Source organism: Oncorhynchus gorbuscha, linkage group LG05 (genome assembly GCF_021184085.1).
Source record: "Oncorhynchus gorbuscha isolate QuinsamMale2020 ecotype Even-year linkage group LG05, OgorEven_v1.0, whole genome shotgun sequence".
Classification (NCBI taxonomy): Eukaryota; Metazoa; Chordata; class Actinopteri; order Salmoniformes; family Salmonidae; genus Oncorhynchus; species Oncorhynchus gorbuscha.
Genome location: NC_060177.1, coordinates 34,027,443 through 34,047,863, shown reverse-complemented (window position 1 = coordinate 34,047,863; position 20,421 = coordinate 34,027,443). Strand labels below are relative to the sequence as shown.

The following is a 20,421-nucleotide window of genomic DNA, read 5'->3' as shown; positions in this document are numbered from 1 at the left end:
TATGAGGGGTCAACTAAGGAAGACTTTCTCTTCTGCAAACCACTGGAAACCAGGACAACAGGAGAGGATATTTTTTAAGTACTGGACAGCTTTGTGACATCAAATGGACATTGGTGGTCAATATGTGTTGGTATCTGTACTGATGGCGCAAAAGCCATGACAGGGAGACTTAGTAGAGTGGTCACCCATGTGCAAGCAGTTGCTCCTGACGCCACTTTGGTACACTGCAGCATCCACCGAGAGGCTCGTTTTGGATACTAGAGTGAAAATGGTTAACTTTGTTAAAGAAAGGCCCCTGAACTCTCGTATATTTTCTGCATTATGCAATGATATGGGCAGCGACCATGTAACGCTTTAACAACATACAGAAGTGCGTGCACTGGTTATCAAGGGGCAAGTATTGACACTTTTTTTAACCTCTAGCGACGAGCAATCCCATATCCGGGAGCGTGATCATAGCCTCAAGCTCATTACCATATTCATTTCCTATTCATTAAAATCGCAAATGAAATGAAATTAATATATTCAAACACAAGCTTAGCCTTTTGTTAATAACACTGTCATCTCAGATTTTCAAAATATGCTTTAACCAAAGCTAAACAAGCATTTGTGTAAGAGTATTGATAGCCTAGCATAGCATTAAGCCATTGCATTCAGCAGGCAACATTTTCACAAAAACAAGAAAAGCATTCAAATAAAATAATTTACCTTTGAAGAACTTTGGATGTTTTCAATGACGAGACTTAGTTAGATAGCAAATGTTCATTTTTTCAAAAAGTTTATTTGTGTAGACGGAATAGCTTTGTTCATCACGTTTGGCTAAGGAAAATACCGGAAAATGCAGTCACTTACAACGCCAAACTTTTTTCAAAATTAGCACCATAATGTCGACAGAAACATGGCAAACGTTGTTTAGAACCAAACCTCAAGGTGTTTTTCACATATCTATTTGATAATCTATCAGTGGTGGCAGTTGGCTTCTCATCAGAAGGAAACGGAAAAATACTGCAGCTGGAGATTACGCAATAATTGCGATGGAGGACACCAAGCAAAAACCTGGTAGATGTAGTCTCTTATGGTCAATCTTCCAATGATATGCCTACAAATACGTCACAATGCTGTCGACACCTTGGGGAAGCGACAGAAAGCCTAAGCTCATTCGTGGCCCATTCACAGCCATATAAGGAGTCTTTGGCATGAGGCGGTTTCAAAAAATGCGGCCCTTCCTGATTGGATTTTTATCTGGGTATTTTCTGTAACATCAGTTCTGTGGCACTCACAGACAATATCTTTGCAGTTTTGGAAACGTCAGAGTGTTTTCTTTCCAAAGCTGTCAATTATATGCATAGTTGAGCATCTTTTCGTGACAAAATATCTTGTTTAAAACGGGAACGTTATTCATCCAAAAATATAAATAGCGCCCCCTATATCCAAGAAGTTAAGAAGTTGGAGCTCTTCTCTGTCTGCATTAACAAGGACAACACACAGGTCTTTCCATCATTATATGATTTGTTATGTGCAAATGAACTTAAGCTTACGGACAATGTAAAATATGACATCGCGAAGCACCTGAGTGAGTTGGGTGCGCAATTACACAGGTACTTTCCCGAAACGGATGACACAAACAACTGGATTCGCTATCCCTTTCATGCCCCGCCTCCAGTCCACTTACTGATATCTGAACAAGAGAGCCTCATCGAAATTGCATCAAGCGGTTCTGTGAAAATTGAATTTAATCAGAAGCCACCGCCAGATTTCTGGATAGGGCTATGCTCTGAGTATCCTGCCTTGGAAAATCGCGCTGTTAAGACACTGATGCGCTTTGCAACCATGTACCTATGTTAGAGTGGATTCTCTGCCCTCACTAGCATGAAAAGTAAGTACATGTAACGGCGTTCTTCGTTTGTCGAAAGAAAGTCGGACCGAAATGCAGCGTGGTGGTTACTCATGTCTTTAATGAAGAGAAAACGGAACGATACATGAAATAACTAATAAATACAAAAACAACAAACAGAACGTGAAACCTATTACAGCCTATCTGGTGAACACTACACAGAGACAGGAACAATCACCCACGAAATACAAAGCGAAACCCAGGCTACCTAAATACGGTTCCCAATCAGAGACAACGAGAACCGCCTCAGGTAGCCAAGCCCATACAACACCCCTACTCAGCCGCAATCCCAATAACCACAAAACTCCAATACGAAATACAACAAAACAAACCCATGTCACACCCTGGCCTGACCAAACAATCAACGAAAACACAAAACACTAAGACCAAGGCGTGACAGTACAGGCACAAATTATGTGGAAAATTATTTAAGACTGAAACTCTCTCCAATACAACCCAACATTGCAGAGTTATGTGCATCCTTTTAAGCACACCCTTCTCATTAACCTGTGGTCAGTTATTCGCCATTTATGATGAACAAATAAGGTTTTATATGTAAGATGGTTAAATAAAGGGCAAAATTACTGAATATTATAATATTATTATTTGTGCCCTGGTCCTATAAGAGCTCTTTTTACACTTCCCACGAGCCGGGTTGTGACAAAAACTCAAACTCATTCTTAAGTTTAATAAATGTATCATATAGTGTGTGTGGCAGGCTTACAACACCCCTTGTGTGCACATTAGGTAATACCTTATAGTGCAGTGTATAGTGCAGAAACGGTATGAAAAGGTCTAAAAATCTGGATACCTTCCAACCCCATTATGAATTGATTGGAAGTGAACAGGGAAACCCAAAGGCTGCATGGTGGGTGGGAGGTCTGTAAATGAGCACAGAGCGAGGCGGGGAGTGTTTTCTGAATGCTGAAGTGTTCTAATTCGCAGCCCAGCATTGGCAACGCTTATTCATATCTGATAGGATGCCAGGTTGCTTTCTCACAGACATTCTTCAGTTCAAAATATCTTGCTCCGTCCCATTAATTATGCAGGAGGAGAGCTGCAGATATGTAGTGTTGCGTTGAGGCTTTTTCTCTGCTGCTCTCCTTCTCGCTTCTGCTCTGCAAGCCTCCCTCTTTTTACTCCCTGCCTCTCTTCCCCACTATCGCTGTGTATCTCTCTCACTATATTTCACTTGTTTTCACCCCCAAACTCTTTCCTAAGTGTGTGTGTTTGAAGGACTGTAGTGTGTGGGAGGGTGCGTTGCGGGAACAGTTGTCTATACTCGTGCTCTTCTTGCTCCTGGTGATTGTAGAGTACTCAGCAGTGAGTGTGGGATCCTATGCCCTCCCATCGTTCTCTGTCTGCATTATTAATTGTCAGAGGTACAAACCATTGTTGTTTGGTCCCCGCAGGCACCCAACCGCGCTCTCCCAAATGGAAAGCACTGATTGCATCCTGTGGAGAGAAAAAAATACGTTATCTTTATAGTTGTTTTAAAAGGCATTTTCAAATTACTAAAGGCAGTACACCAAGTAAATACTTACGAGAGACGAAAAAGGTCCATGATTCTACCCACAGTAGCTTAAGCATCTCCTTAGTGAAGAACACACACACAAAAGTAAAAAGCTTTCTGGGGATCACTTCAGTAAACACAGGGATGAGGCTTTATTTTGTGCATGAGAGTGTCACTGCTATGCTAACATTTCCCAAAGGGGCCCGGCAGAAGATTCATGTGGCACTGCTGGTGGCGGGAATTGCACACAGACACATAAATGGGAGGGAAAAACATTCATCAAGGTGGCAGAGACTTGAGCAAGGAGGCCCATCCAATCACAGCAGAGAATAAAGGGAAGGCATAAAAGTCCATGCAGCAAGGTCATTTGAAAAAGGAACCGATAAGAACGTGAGATCAAGTGGTAAATCTCCTGTATGTGGAGCCTTTGTGATCCTCACAGATGCCTGTCCCATTAACCAAAGCCAATGCTCTGTTACACTGCCTCTGCTCATGCTTTCTCCAACACTTCTCTAACCTGTGTGTGGAAACCATGAAACAGCACTCAGCCTGTTACATGTTCTGTAGATGATGATTATTCTTTGAGGAGTGTTTTTCTTCACCTCTCTGCTCATGTTGGTATTTGGCTTGTTTTGTTTCAGCACAGTGCCTTATTCTGGTTTCACTGTTAGTGAAATATTGACAGTTGCATTGTACCTTACGCCGGAGTATGGATTTAACCAGTCTGTGGTTTCTCCACAGCCATAGGCTGGTGTCCACAGTAGTCTATGCAGCACCAGTCAGTGAACAGGTTGACTATGTCACTTCAGCGCTTCTGGGTAATTGTCTAAATCTGCTCTGCAACAGAGTGCAGAGATGGCCCTTTAAAATTTCAACTCACTTCAAGGAGGATAAACAAAGCAGGAGATGACTTGGAGTTTGGAGGCCCTAGCCATTGTATTTTCTCTCTTCTTCTATGTGATATCCATCAGGTGCGTGCGTGTGCGCTAATTTTATAGGGACATAGTGTAAGTGACCACAAGCTTCTGTGTGTTCCCAATGATGGATTGCTCGTCAGGAGGGAGTAGGAATTCTCTGTATGCCTGACTGATGCATTGAGTCCCAAGTCACGTGCAGTGCATTTGGTCTTACCTTTCAGATTCCTCCGGGAATCATGTTGACCCTTTGGACTCAACGATCTTGTATCTGATGGCAGTTCAGCTAAGTTCTCCGGTGTTCCCTCCTACACTCACATTTCCTCTGAGTACAGGGTGCATGTTTTGATTCAGTTCTCTAGGAGGTGTCTGACCAATGTCAAAGCGGGCTCCCAAGTGGCACAGTGGTCTAAGTCACTGCAGTACCTGGTTTGAATCCAGGCTGCATCACATCTGGCCGTGATTGGTTGTTCCATAGGGCGGCGCACAATTGGCCTAGTGTCGTCCGTGTTTGGCCGGGGTAGGCTGTCATTGTAAATAAGAATTTGTTCTTAACTGACTTGCCTAGTTAAAAACCTGTTATACCTGTGGTAGTTGGTCCTATGTGATATTCAGAAGTCCTATGCCCCATTTCCCTTGTTTCACCCTCAGGCTGCTGCCCCCTGGTTATGGGACCTTTGACTGCAGTCTTGCAGTTTGGGTCATTTGGATACATTTTCCAATGCAAAGAAAATGTACAATGCAAATCTAGTTATGTTAAAAACAATGTGCTACAGTGCATTTGTCTATGTCAGCGTAGTGCATTGGTCATCATTGTAACACAGTCATTCTTGGTTTCAAGTCTCTGTTGACCATGGACAGCTTCTATTGAATAAGCAGCTTCTATAATCAGCTTCTATTGAATAACCCTTAACCACACCATCATTTTCCAGAACAGTTCCTACAGCATATTGTAACTTGTTTTTCAAAAACATAATGTGTACTAAATATTTACACTCCTTGCTGTAAGAGTATTGGAAGAACACCATTGTGGTCACTTACTCAGGATGAATATATTCATAAGAACATATACCAATGTTTTTTATTTGTTTTTGCCCAGCCATTATAACTGTCCTGGGAGCAATTAAATATGTGAAGTGTCCCATTCTGTCTCTAACTTCCTTCCCTGAACTATCTGCATGTTGCATACATTTCCTAACAACTAATTAAAGTGAATCAATGACACAACACTTCAAAATGACGGCATATGTCACAGCCATCAGCGGTGAACAAAGGACACTCTTAATTGTTTTGTTCCTGTGGTTCCTGTAAACGGCTTGTCACGGCTCACACTCCACAGCCTGCTTGTTATGTAAGTTTTCCTTGTCACTCCTCCTGCAACACACACACACACACACATGCACACACACACACACACACACACACACACACACACACACACACACACACACACACACACACACACACACACACACACACACACACACACACACACACACACACACACACACACACACACACACACACACACACACACACATTCCCTTCCAGTTTCTCAGTGATTGCTGTATCTTAAAAAAGGCAATGAATTGTACTGCAAAAATGACAATGACCACAAAGGGGTTATGTGTGACAGTTACTTACACTTCACATGCCTGATGTCCCCGATCAAGCAATGGCTCAGGGGAGCAATTTTGGTGATACTGACAACTATGTATTCTGGATATTCTGGGCAGGAAAACAGTATCTGATATTCAACAGGTCTTCAAATCAAATCAAATGTTATTTGTCAGATACACGTGGTTAGTAGATGCGAGTGTAGCGAAATGCTTGTGCTTGTAGTTATGGCAGTGCAGTAATATCTAACAAGTAATCGAACAATTCCCCAACAACTACCTAATACACACATTTCTAAAGGGGTGAATGAGAATATGTACATATAAGTATATGGATGAGTGATGGCTGAGCGGTATAGGCAGGGTGCAATAGATGGTATAAAATACACTATATATACATGTGATAGATTTGTTTGTAAACATTATTGAAGTGGCATTATTTAAAGTGCCATTTATTAAAGTGGCCAGTGATTTGGTCTCAATGCATGCAGCAGGCTCTCTGAGTTAGTGATTGCTGTTCAGCAGTCTGATGGCCATGAGATAGAAGCTGTTTTTCAATCTCTCTGTTCCAGCTTTGATGCACCTGTACTGACCTCGCCTTCTGGATGGTAGTGGTTGGAACAGGCAGTGGCTCAGGTGGTTGTTGTCCTTGATGATCTTTTTGGCCTTCCTGTGACATTGGGTGTTGTAGGTGTTATGGAGGGCAGGTAGTTTGCCCCCAGTGATGCATTGTGCAGACGGCACCGCCCACTGGAGAGCCTAGCGGATGAGGGCAGTGCAGTTGCCGTACCAGGCTGTGATACAACCTGACAGGATGCTCTCGATTGTGCATCTATAAAAGTTTGTCAGGGTTTTGGGCGACAAGCAAAATTTCTTCAGCCTCCTGAGATTGAAGAGGTGCTGTTGCACCTTCTTCACCACAATGTCTGTGTGATTGGACCATTTCAGTTTGTCTGTGATGTGTACGCCGAGGAACTTAAAACTTTCCACCTTCTCCAGTGATGTCCCTTCGATGTGGATAGGGGGGTGTTCCCTCTGCTGTTTCCTGAGGTCCACGATCATCTCCTTTGTTTTGTTGACATTGAGTAAGAGGTTGTTTTCCTGACACCACACTCTGAGTGCCTCTACCTCCTCCCTGTAGGCTTTCTTGTTGTTGTTGGTAATCACGCCCACCACTGTTGTGTCGTCTGCAAACTTGGTGATTGAGTTGGAGGCGTGCATGGCCATGCAGTCATGGGTGAACAGGGAATACAGGTGGGGGCTGAGCACACACGCTTGTGGGGCCACAGTGTTGAGGGTAAGCGAAGTTGAGATGTTGTTTTCTACATTCACCACCTGGGGGTGGCCCGTCAGAAAGTCCAGGACCCAATTGCACAGAGTGGGGTTGAGTACTATGGTGTTGAATGCTGAGCATTCTTACATAGGTATTCCTTTTGTCCAGATGGGATAGGGCAGTGTGCAGTATGTTTACTAGTCTCCCAAAGAACGTCATGATGACAGAAGTCATTTAGTTCAGTTATCTTTGCCTTCTTGGGTACAGGAACAATGTTAGCCATCTTGAAGCATGTGATAACAACAGACTGGGATAGGGAGCGATTGAATATGTTCGTAAACACACCAGCCAGCTGGTCTGCGCATGCTTTGAGGATGCGGCTAGGGATGCTGTCTGGGCCAGCAGCCTTGCGAGGGTTAACGACTTTATATGTTTTACTCACGTCAGCCACGGAGAAGGAAGGGGGGGGGGGTTGCGGTCCTTGTTAGCAGGCTGCAATGGTGGCACTGTATTATCTTCAAAGCGGGCAAAGAAGGTGTTTAGTTTGTCTGTAAGTGTGACGTCGGTGTCCATGACGTGGCTGGATTTCTTTTTGCAGTCTGTGATTTCCTGTAGACCCTGCCACATATGTCTCGAGTCTGAGCCATTGAATTGCGACTCCTCCTTGTCCCTGTACTGGCATTTCGCTTGTTTGATTGCCTTGCGTAGGGAATAGCTTCACTGTTATATTCAGACATAATCCCAGACCTCTTTCCATGATTAAATGCAGTGGATCGCCCTATCAGTTTTGCGCAAATTCCACCATCCAGCCATGGTTTCTGGTTAGGTTAGGTTTTATTAGTAACAGTGGGTAAAACATCTCTAAAGCATTTCTTTATAAACACACTCACCGAGTCAGCGCATATGTCGATGTTGTTCCAGTCCGTGTGATCAAAACAATTTTGAAGCGTGGCTTCCGATTGGTCCTGCAAATGTGGCATGTTTCTCGTCACTGGTACATCCTGTTTGAGTTTCTGCTTATAATACGGAAGGAGCAAGATGGCGTTGTGGTTGGATTTACCGAAGGGAGGGCGGGGGAGGGCTTTGTATGCATCGCGGATGTCAGAGTCGCAGTATTGCGCATGCGCGCTGCGCAGTCAATATGCTGGAAGCATTTAGGTAGACTTGTTCTCAGATTTGCTTTGTTAAAATCCCCAGCTACAATAAATGTAGCCTCAGGGTGTATGGTTTACAGTTTGCATATAGTCCAGTGAAGTTCCTTGATAGCCGTCTTGGTGTCTGCTTGAGGGGGAATGTACACAGCTGTGACTATAAATGACAAGAATTTTCTTGGTAGGTAAAATGGCCGGCACTTAATTGTAATTCATTCTAGATCGGATGAGCAGAGGGACTTGAATTCCTGTATCTTTTTGTGATTACACCATGAGTCGTTAAAAACACATGCATTTTGATCATCTCAGATTCAGACTGTCCATTCTTTCTCCTATCCGTTGAAGTAGCCCTACTCGCACACAACGTTAAGCATGGGTATGCATTACCTGGGTTATGAAGAGTGATCTGTTGAGGGAGAGAATGCTTTACTGATGGATTATTATTTTTCGTCAGACTTTTACACCATGTTCTTGTCTCCTCATGAGCAATATGGAATGTAACACCATTTTCAGTGACAATGCTAGTTGTAAATCATACTGGATTGAAAATTGGTTGGGAAATTGGACTGCCATGTTGAGTGGCAGATGACAAAGTTCACTCTTTCAAGTTGTTTCCATACTGATTTGTTTCAGAATTTCCATCACATCCATCTGCCTCATCAAAGTTAATATGTAACCCATATGGAACCTGGTTGTCAACCCTGAGAATACATTGGCAGCATTCCAAATATGGCATTGCACCTACAGTACATGGTTGTTTACTGAACCTTGTTTATCCTATTTCTATAGTCAAGAGTTTTGGCCTGCTGTTTTCATGTGACACAGTCCTGACTTTGCTTAATGTGTTTCCCAGTCTATGCATTTCAATCAACAGGGTCATACAGCAGCCGCATTCACTACAGCAAGGTAAGCCAATCCACATGAGTCTCTTAGTCTGACCATAAGCTGTTTTTCTATTGTGGCACAGCCAGAAAAGATAACAGCGCCAACATCTATCTGATGATCATTAATACGTGGTCATTCTCTTGTCACAAGGCTAGTGCATTCATAGACCATTCACTACCGGTCAGCCAGTTGAGGACTGGCACTCATTTGATTTGACCTAGAAACCAGAGGAGATGATGAGCCCGGGGAATATCTATTCATCACCATGATGAGTCACTGAAACTTAATTCACATACGGTATTTTTCAATACATTTGAGTATAAATAGGTGAAGATAGAAAATAGCAATTATTTCAAGGACACTATTTTCATAATATTTATTTGTATATTATTTGCAATCTCAGATGAGGCTAGACATACAGTAAATAATACTGCTATTCTAACCACTGAACACGGTGTTCTTGGTTTAGTCTATGTGCACTCCACAGTGCAGACACAGTGAGATAAATAGCACGGGTGTATCCAAGGTTGTAGAGTTGGATACTACTTTCCTGATGTCTACGTGACTGCATATATATATAAACTCAGCAAAAAAAAGAAACATCCCTTTTTCAGGACCCTGTCTTTCAAATAAAATCCAAATAACGTCACAGATCTTCATTGTAAATGGTTTAAACACTGTTTCCCATGCTTGTTCAATGAACCATAAACAATTAATGAACACGCACTAGTGGAACGGTCGTTAAGACACTAACAGCTTACAGATGGTTGGCAATTAAGGTCCCAGTTAGGAAAACTTAGGACACTAAAGAGGCCTTTCTACTGACTCTGAAAAACACCAAAAGAAAGATGCCGAGGGTCCCTGCTCATCTGCTTGAACATACCTTAGGCATGCTGCAAGGAGGCACGAGGACTGCAGATGTGGCCAGGGCAATAAATTGCAATGTCCGTACTATGAGACGCCTAAGACAGCAATACAGGGAGACAGGATGGACAGCTGATCGTCCTCGCAGTGGCAGACCACGTGTAACAACACCTGCACAGGATTGGTACATCCGAACATCACACCTGCAAGACAGGTACAGGATGGCAACAACAACTGCCCGAGTTACACCAGGAACGCACAATCCCTTCATCAGTGCTCAGACTGTCCGCAATAGGCTGAGAGAGGCTGGACTGAGGGCATGTAGGCCTGTTGTAAGGCAGGTCCTCACCAGACATCACCGGCAACAACGTTGCCTATGGGCACAAACCCACCGTCGCTGGACCAGACAGGACTGGCAAAAAAGTGCTCTTCACTGACAAGTCGCGGTTTTGCCTCACCATGATGGTCGAATTCTCGTTTATCGTCGAAGGAATGAGCGTTACACCGTGGCCTGCACTTTGGAGTGGGATCGATTTGGAGGTGGAGGGTCCATCATGGTCTGGGGCAGTGTGTCAGAGCATCATTGGACTGAGCTTGTTGTCATTGCAGGCAATCTCAACACTGTTCGTTACAGGGAAGACATCCTCCTCCCTCATGTGGTACCCTTCCTGCAGGCTCATCCTGACATGACCCTCCAGCATGACAATGACACCAGCCATACTGCTCGTTCTGTGCGTGATTTCCTGCAAAACAGTGTTCTGCCATGCCAGCGAAGCCTGGAACCTGTTGGATCGAAGGGTGAGGGCTAGTGCCATTTCCCCCAGAAATGTCCGAGAACTTGCAGGTGCCTTGGTGGAAGAGTGGCGTCTCACAGCAAGAACTGGCAAATCTGGTGCAGTCCAGGAGGAGGAGATACACTGCAGTACTTAATGCAGCTGGTGGCCACACCAGATACTGACTGTTACTTTTGATTTTGAACCCTCTTTTGTTCAGGGACACATGATTCCACTTCTGTGAGTCTCATGTCTGTGGAACTTGTTCAGTTTATGTCTCAGTTGTTGAAACTTGTTATGTTCATACAAACATTTACACATGTTCAGTTTGCTGAAAATAAATGGCGTTGACAGTGAGAGGACGTTTCTTTTTTTGCTGAGTTTACACGTGGTCACAGAGCCCCATTCTCCCTTACTGTCAGTGGCATGCCAATCAGGATAGCCCTGACGTCTGACGTCCTGTTAGCCCCATGGGCCCCTGGCAACACTGGAGCATCAGCCAGAGACAATTATGACACTGGGAAACAAAAGCCATGGCACTAACAAAGAGTTCCCACTCCCACTGCCATCGTGCCACAACTGCCATCACTAAGCCTCTGGATTTATCCCCTCCAGTTTTCAAGGAAGATTCCTATTGATTTTCTATCACTGTAGGAATGTACACAGTAAATGGGAAGTGCCCTCTTAGTTTTTCATCTGATGAGACAAAGGGATATACCCCAACAACTTTATCCCGCCCTCACTCTTGAAACGCTAGCTTTTGCACCATAAAGACCATGACCATAACTCCTATTTGCCTAATAGTTTCATAACCTGCGGGCATTAAAAAAAATTGTATAATTTGTGTAGCAATAAATCCTCAGTACTCTAGTTAATATTAATGAGATTACATTAGGTTTACCATAGGAACACAATCTGTAGCATCTCTGGGTGTTTGTGGACGGCTGGAACAAAACAAAAGTGCATGACACATGTCTTTAGACAGGGGGATAGCATGGATTCATTCATCCATCACAAAAGTAGTTCAGAAACTACCACATACTGTAAGTGACATTTGTTTGAGAATTAACGTCAGTAGTGTGACTGCACAACGTCAATCGATTTAGGCCTCAAACCTGCAGAGGTTTTGTCACAGACCCAAATCAGCTTTGTAATTTCATTTGTATAAGAAATTGTTATTTTTCATCACCTGAAGCATATAGGTGTTACATATTTGTAATTGCACTGGTGGGCTACAGGCATCAAATCAAACCATAGACAATATTCCCACAATTGAGTTTCCTCGACCAAGGGCCCAGTGGTGCATCCAACTCTGCAGTCATGAGTGTCCCCGAATTCTCGGTACAATATCCAGGAAGGACAAGCTAATCTGTACTGATTTGAAACAGTGCCAAACAGAAGCTTTTTTAATCCCTCACCTTTTTTTTATCAGAGGAGTGGAGAATCTACCCCTCTGAAAAGAAAAAGGTAGAGGGGGCTATTTCATGGCCCACTAGTTCCACTGTTTTGTTCCACACTTCAGTCCCTATGTATTGTCACATAGTTTGGATTTGCTATTTGCTGCAGACACACCTTTCAAGAAATCAGAGGTATGAAGGTGCCTTCATAATTAAATGCAAATATGGCTCCATTTTCCCACTGCCACTGTAGTATTAGCAATTTAACTTTTAGGCAGATAAGACTTATTATCTCTGAAAAGTGGAGCAATTTCCTGTCCTGTCCTAATTTCATTTGACAATTGGCAAATACCTATAGCAGATACAATATACAGTACATTATTCTCAACCAGCGTTGCAGGAATAGACACATTTTTATTGTTGCATACATCAATAGTACTTCAATTGTAATTCATTTGTATTATTTCCCTACATTGTCATGCCTTGGTCATTGTATTTTGTGTTTTTGGTATATGTTTGGGTAGGCCAGGGTGTGACATGGGTTTATATGCTGTGTTTCGTATTGGGGTTTGTATTAATTGGGATTGTGTATGATTAGGGGTGTGTCTAGGCAATTCTCAATTGGAGTCAGGTGATTCTCGTTGTCTCGGATTGGGAACCGTATTTAGGTAGCCTGAGTTCGCGTTGTATTTTGTGGGTGTTTGTTGCAGTCTCTGTGTAGTGTTCACCAGATAGGCTGTAATAGGTTTCACGTTCCGTTTGTTGTTTTTGTATTTATTCAGTTATTTCATGTACCGCGATTATCTTCTTTAAAGTCATGAGTAACCTACACGCTGCATTTCGGTCTGACTCTCTTCTTACAACAGACAAACGACGTTACATACATTCCCTGATCATTCCCTAAACAAAGACTTTGTGACACTTTCAAAGAATCTAGGTTTACTAAAATTCTGGTATTGTAACAGCACGTGAAACTGTTGAGTGATTTGGTAAGCCCTGGCAATGGTAAGGGTCATCACAGCACATGAATAACTAACAAACACATGTCTCAAAGGGCCACTTGAGGCTCTCTATGTTAAATAATTGGGTAGCAATAGCAAAGCAGGTTTTTAGTCAGAGTGCAATGGTGGTCTATATGTTTTGTTTTTGTAAAAGGGAGCACAGTGTTACTATTAATCATTGTTAGACATGTTTTGGCTGTATAAAAAAGGAAATGCATTCCCCTCATGTACAATATTTAATGACCCTCTCTCATGAAACAATCTTGAAATTCTGTAACATGTCATATGAACAGGCTCATGAGAATATTATACAGTTTATTTATTTTTTATTTAGTTCACCAGGTAGGCTAGTTGAGAATATTTTTTTATTTAACCAGGTAGGCAAGTAGAGAATAAGTTCTCATTTACAACTGCGACCTGGCCAAGATAAAGCAAAGCAGTTCAACACATACAACAACACAGAGATACACATGGAATAAACAAACATACAGTCAATAACACAATAGAGGAAAAAAAGTCTATATACAGTGTCCGCAAATGGGGTAAGATAAGGGAGGTAAGGCAATAAATAGGCCATGGTGGTGAAGTAATTACAATATACCAATTAAACACTGTCATTAAAGCTCGTCTGGAGGTTAGTTAACACTGTACCCAAAGAAGGGCCAGAAGTATACAGAATGGTGTCATCTGCATAGAGGTGGATCAGAGAATCACCCGCAGAAAGATCGACATCATTGATGTATACAGAGAAGAGAGTGGGCCCGATAATTTAACCCTGTGGCACACCCATAGAGACTGCTAGAGGTCTGGACAACAGGCCCTCCGATTTGACACACTGAACTCTACCAGAGAAGTGTACCTGTAAAACAGTTGATGAGCACCACATATTCTGAACTGCAGATTGTCTGTATCTACAAAGGCACAACTCGTGCTCTCTGCCTCAAAACCATTTGCCAAGCCCCAAAGCCAGGTGATACAAGGCAGAACAGAGGGGTTTAGACCAACAGACTGTTTGTTCCCTGCCAACAGCTGCATAAGGGAAACATCTCAACCTTTATTCCACACATTTTCTTTCAATGGTCCTAACAACAATTTTGCAGAGAAATCTACTAGAAAAGAAAAGAGTTAGCATCCTTATATTAAAACTGAGAAGCACCATGTTAAACTGGCCTGGTGTTATTACTCTGTTTGTGCCAGATTAATGGCATATGCCTAATGGTCGGCACAGAGGTGGCCTTAACTAGTGTTGTCCCCCACTATGACCCATTATGTCTCCTGCAGTCAGCAGGCCTGGATACCTGTGGCTAGGCCTGATGCCTTCTGTAACCATGAACATTTACCGATGTTGTCAGAACACCTGAGAACACATTTTACAAAACAAATTACCATACCATCTGTACTGTCAAGTTGCTGCCTCTGCGAACAGCTTTCCTCCTTTTATTCTCTTTCCACCTGAGCCACAGACTAATGACGAGTTGGGCATCAGCATCAACCCTGCTCTTTATTGTTCATTTTTCAAAGCTTTCACTGTATGATTGTTTTCTCTGCTGGGACGTTGTAGCACAGTATGCTGTGTCATTCATGTGTCTGGCAATAATGTTGTCTTTAACCTTACCAATAAGTACCCCTGGCTTTATAGTGGAACCAGGAAGATTACAGGGGGAGAAGCTAGCTGTAAGGAGTGATTATGGGTGTCAGAAGTCCACTCTCTTTTTAATTATATGCCCTTTCTCATATACAGGTACCTCAGTCACTAGGGTGACGGCAACAGACGCAGATGACCCAGTCTATGGAAACAGTGCTAAACTTGTGTACAGCATACTGGAAGGACAGCCCTACTTCTCCATAGACCCCAACACTGGTGAGTGGATTGCCATGGTGAAATACTAAAGCAAATCCAAGTTTATTCGTCACATGCACAGGATCCAGCGGGTATAAACAGTACAGTGAAATGCTTACTTGCAGCTCTTTCTTCAACAGTGCAAAATACATGTAACTTTCAGGATCATGGCATGTAACATTGTTGAGCCTGAACAAATACACTCCTTCCTGTATGGTTCGATGGCAGTCAAAACAAGTGTTGTTTCAGTGAAATGTACAGATTGAATGCATAAAATCCATACATGGACAATTACTCAGCATACAAATTATAGTTGCGTTTTGAGGATATAACTCCCAACAAGATATTCAAGGACTCTTTACATTTAAAAGACAGTGCCGTCTTTTTTAATTCAATTTGCCGTCCGCTTATTCCTCAACCTTGACTCTGCTGTTTTCCTAATTGCATTTTCAGCCGACTTGTTAACAGTGTGTCTGTAAGCAACGTGATTAAATAATGGTGAAATTACATTAATAAGCAATGAGATGGAAATCAACTGCTCACAATTTGGAAAAACAACATATAATAGACAAGCTCCAAGAACGTCCAAACTGTATGTCCATAATACATATGAAGGCACATTTCGACATATACTGTAGAAACCCTGTTTCCACCTCAACCATATTATGATTTTAAACCACTCACCTCTGCCACAATAAAATGGAGAAGGTATAGCGAATCTATGAAAGGACAATTTGAGGATCAGCGTGCACGCTTTGCATGATTACTGAGCAAATGCAGATGGCTCATTCAAGTGAGCCAGCTGTTTTAATGAATGTTAATGACAAATAAAAAGTCAGGGAAAAACAAACATTATTATCCATTTGACACTTCCAACACCATGAAGGAAATGAAAGGCATGTGATAAATAAATAAACATCATGCCCCAATCCATCACTTGGTTAATGGACGGTACAAAAAAAAATCCTACCGAATATCTATGGAAATGAGTGTTTGTCTTTCCACCCTTTTCAGTGATGAGGAATTAATTTGAATAGCTAACGATGATCAACAGAGATGACAGTAGAGTGAGTACCAGAGGATAACTGAAGTGTGTGTGCATGTGTGTCTGTGGGTGTGGTGCGTGAGTACATATGAGTTTGTGTGTGTGTGTGTGTTTTGTGTGTTTGCACTTCTTTTAGGGAGAGTTGTTCTTACCTGCTTCCGACAGGTAAGAACAGTGCATTGTCTCAGGCATAATATGACCAAGGGTGTCAGGCCTTTATTAAGTGTTGATTATTTTTTGGATTATCCTGCCGGGCCTCTGTTTGCTGAGTGGATTATCCTTGCCCTGAGCTCTTCATTTTCTGCACCGTGCCACTGCAGTCAATAAGGTTCATTCTGTGTACAATATTTTCGATATATGCAGTACCAGTCAAAGGTTTGGACACACCTATTCAATCCAGGGTTTTTCTTGATTTTTACTATTTGTAGAATAATAGTGAAGACATCAAACGATGAAACAACACATATGCAATCATGTAGTAACCAAAACAGTGTTACACAAATCAAAATATATTTTATATTTGAGATTATTGAACGAAGCCTGCATTGATGACAGCTTTGCACTCTCTTGGCATTCTCTCAACCAGCTTCATGAGATGGTCACCTGGAAAGTATTTCAATTAACAGGTGTGCCTTGTTAAAAGTACATTTGGGGGAAGTTATTTCCTTCTTAATGCGTTTGAGCCAATCAGTTGTGTTGTGACAAGGTAGGGGCGGTAAACAAAAGATAGCCCTATTTGGTAAAATACCAAGTCCTTATTATGGCAAGAACAGCTAAAATAAGCAAAGGGAAACAACAGTCCATCTTTACTTTAAGACATGAAGGTCAGTCAATGCGGAAAATTTCAAGAACATTTAACGTTTTAGTTCAGTCTCTTAAACCATCAAGTGCTATGATGAAACTGGCTCTCATGAGGACTGCCACAGGAAAGGAAGACCCAGAATTGCCTCTGCTGCAGAGGATAAGTTCATTAACAGCACCTCATATTGCAGCCCAAATAAATGCTTCACAGAGTTCAAGTAACAGACACATCTCAACATCAACTGTTCAGAGGAGATTGTGTGAATCGGGCCTTCATGGTCAAATTGCTGCAAAAAACACTACTTAAGGACACCTATAACAAGAAGAGACTTGCTTGGGCCAAGAAACACGAGCAATGGACATTTGATGGAAATCTGTACTTTGGTCTAAGGAGTCCAAATGCAAGATTTTTAGTTCCAAACACTGTGTCTTTGTGAGACGCAGAGTAGGTGAACACATCTCCGCATGTGTGGTTCCCACCGTGAAGCATGGAGGAGGTATGATGGTGTGGGGTTGCTTTGCTGGTGTCACAGTCTATGATTCATTTACAATTCAAGGCACACGTATTAACCAGCATGGCTACCACAGCATTCTGTAGTGATATGCCATCCCATCTGGTTTGTGCTTAGTGGGACTATCATTTGTTTCTCAACAGGACAATGACCCAAAAAACACATCAAGGCTGAGTAAGGGCCATTTTACCAAGAAGGAGATTGATGGAGTGCTGCATCAGATGACCTGGCCTCCACAATCCCCTGACCTCGACCCAATTGAGATGGTTTGGGATGAGTTGGAAAGCAGAGTGAAGGAAAAGCAGCCAACAAGTGCTCATTATATGTGGAACTCCTTCGAGACTGTTGGAAAAGCACACAGAGATGCATACCAAGCTCTCCCCCGCCCTCCATTTGGAAAATCTGACCATAATTATATCCTCCTGATTCCTGCTTACAAGCAAAAACTAAAGCAGGAAGTACCAGTGACTCGCTCAATACGGAAGTGGTCAGATGACGCGGCTGCTACGCGCCAGGACTGTTATGCTAGCACATACTGGAATATGTTCCGTGATTCATCCAATGGCATTGAGCAGTATACTGCCTCAGTCATCGGCTTCATCTATAAGTGCATTGACGACGTCGTACAGACGAAGCAACAAACAAGCAAAGCATCAATACAGGATAAAGATTGAATCCTGCTACACCGGCTCTGACGCTCGTCTGATGTGGCAGGGCTTGAAAACTATTACAGACTACAAGGGGAACCCAGACGCAAGCTTCCCAGTGACGTAAGCCTACCAGACGAGCTAAATGCATTTTATGCTCGCTTTCAGGCAAGCAACACTGAAACATGCATGAGAGCACCAGTTGTTCTGGACGACTGTGTGATAACTCTCTCGGTAGCCAAAGTGAGCAGGTCAACATTCACAAAGCTGCGGGGGCAGACTGATTACTAGGACATGTACTCAAAGCATGCGAGGACCAACTGGCAAGTGTCTTCACTGACATTTTCAACCTCTACCTGACCGTAATACCTGCTTGTTTCAAGCAGACCACCATGGTCGCTGTGCCCAAGGAAGCGAAGGTAACCTGGACAAAAGGAACACCTATTTGAGAATGCTGTTAATTAAATACAGCTGTGTACAGCAGTGTTCAACAACACAGTGCCCACAAAGCTCATCACTAAGCTAAGGACCCTGGGACTAAACACTACCCTCTGCAACTGGATCCTGGACTTCCTGATGGGCCTCCTCAGGTGGTAAGGGTAGGCAACAACACGTCTGCCATACTGATCCCCAACACTGGGGCCCCTCAAGGGTGTGTATATATTCCTGTCCTGTATGCCCTGTTCAGCCACAACTGTCTGGCCAAACACAACTCCAAGACCATCATTAAGTTTGCTGACAACACAACAGTGGTAGGCCTGATTACCGACATCGATGAGACAACCTGTAGGAAGGAGGTCAGAGACATAGCAGTGCGATGCCAGGACAACAACCTCTTCCTCAATGTAAGCAAGACAAAGGAGCTGATCGTGAACTAAAGGAAAAGGAGGGCCGAACAGGCCAACATTAACATCGACGGAGCGGTCATGGAGCAGGTCGAGAGTTTCAAGTTCCTTGGTGTCAATATCACCAACGAACTATCATTGGTCAAACAAACCAAGAAAGTCGTGAAGAGGGCACGAAAACGCCTTTTCCCACTTAGGAGACTGGTGGTCCTGTAGCTCAGTTGGTAGAGCATGGCGCTTGTAACGCCAGGGTAGTGGGTTCGATCCCCGGGACCACCCATACGTAGAATGTATGCACACATGACTGTAAGTCGCTTTGGATAAAAGCGTCTGCTAAATGGCATATATTATTATATTATTATTATTAACAAATTTGTTCTCAAAAAGTTCTACAGCTGCACCATTGAGAGCATCCTGACCAGTTACATCATCGCCTTGTATGGCAGCTGCTCTGCATCTGACCGTAAGGTGCTACAGAGGTTGGTGCGTATGGCCCAGGACATCACTGGGGCCAAGGTTCCTGCCATCCAAGGACCTATATAATAGGTGGTGTCAAAGGGAAGCCCAAAAAATTGTCAGAGACTCCAGTCACACAAGTCATAGACTGTTTTCTCTACCACACGACAAGTGGTACCGGAGCACCAAGTCTAGAACCAAATTGGCTCCTTAACAGCTTCTACCCCCAAGCAATAAGATTGCTGAACAATGAATCAAATGGCCACGGGACTATTTACATTGACCCCTCCATTTGTTTTGTACACTGCTGCTGATCGCTTTTTATTATCTATGCGTAGTCACTTCACCCCTACCTACATGTACAAATTACCTCGACTAACCTGTGCCCCCGCAGATTGACTCGGTAACGGTACCCCCTGTATATAGCCTCGTTATTGTTATTTTATTGTGTTACTTTTATAATTTTTTACTTTAGCTTATTTGGTAAATATTTTCTTAACTCTTCTTGAACTACACTGTTGGTTAAGGGCTTGCAAGTAAGCATTTCAAGGTAAGGTCTATACTTGTTGTATTCGGCGCATGTGACAAATACATAATTTTGATTTGATTTGGCTGAGAGAATGCCAAGAGTGTTTAAAGCTGTCATCAAGGCAAAGGGTGGCTACTTCGAAGAAATCTTGTTTATTAAGACTCTTTTGGTTTCTACATGATTCAATATGTGTTATTTCATAGTTTTGATGTCTTTATTATTATTCTACAGTGTAGAAAATAGTCAACATAAAGAAAAAACCTTGAATGAGCAGGTGTGTCCAAACTTTTGACTGGAACTGTGTATTTATTATTCTCTGTAATAATACTACCTACTTAGCAATGTCCCTGGGGCTCGAGGGCACCGGGCTGCCCTGCATTACGCACTCCTGCCACCATCATTACACGCACCAGCTTCCCTCGTCACGCGCATCAGCGATTCATTACACTCACCTGGACTCAATCA

At 42.9% G+C, this 20,421-nt stretch overlaps 1 protein-coding gene across 1 annotated transcript in view; it reads left to right on the top strand.

Annotated features, from left to right (window-relative positions):
• Positions 1 to 20,421, top strand: part of LOC124035091 (cadherin-8-like) — a 92,317-nt gene that overhangs the window by 49,605 nt on the left and 22,291 nt on the right. The window contains exon 4 of the mRNA XM_046348508.1: positions 15,023 to 15,142. Within this exon, the coding sequence (XP_046204464.1) occupies positions 15,023 to 15,142 (120 nt within the window). The remainder of the gene's footprint in view (positions 1 to 15,022; positions 15,143 to 20,421) is intronic.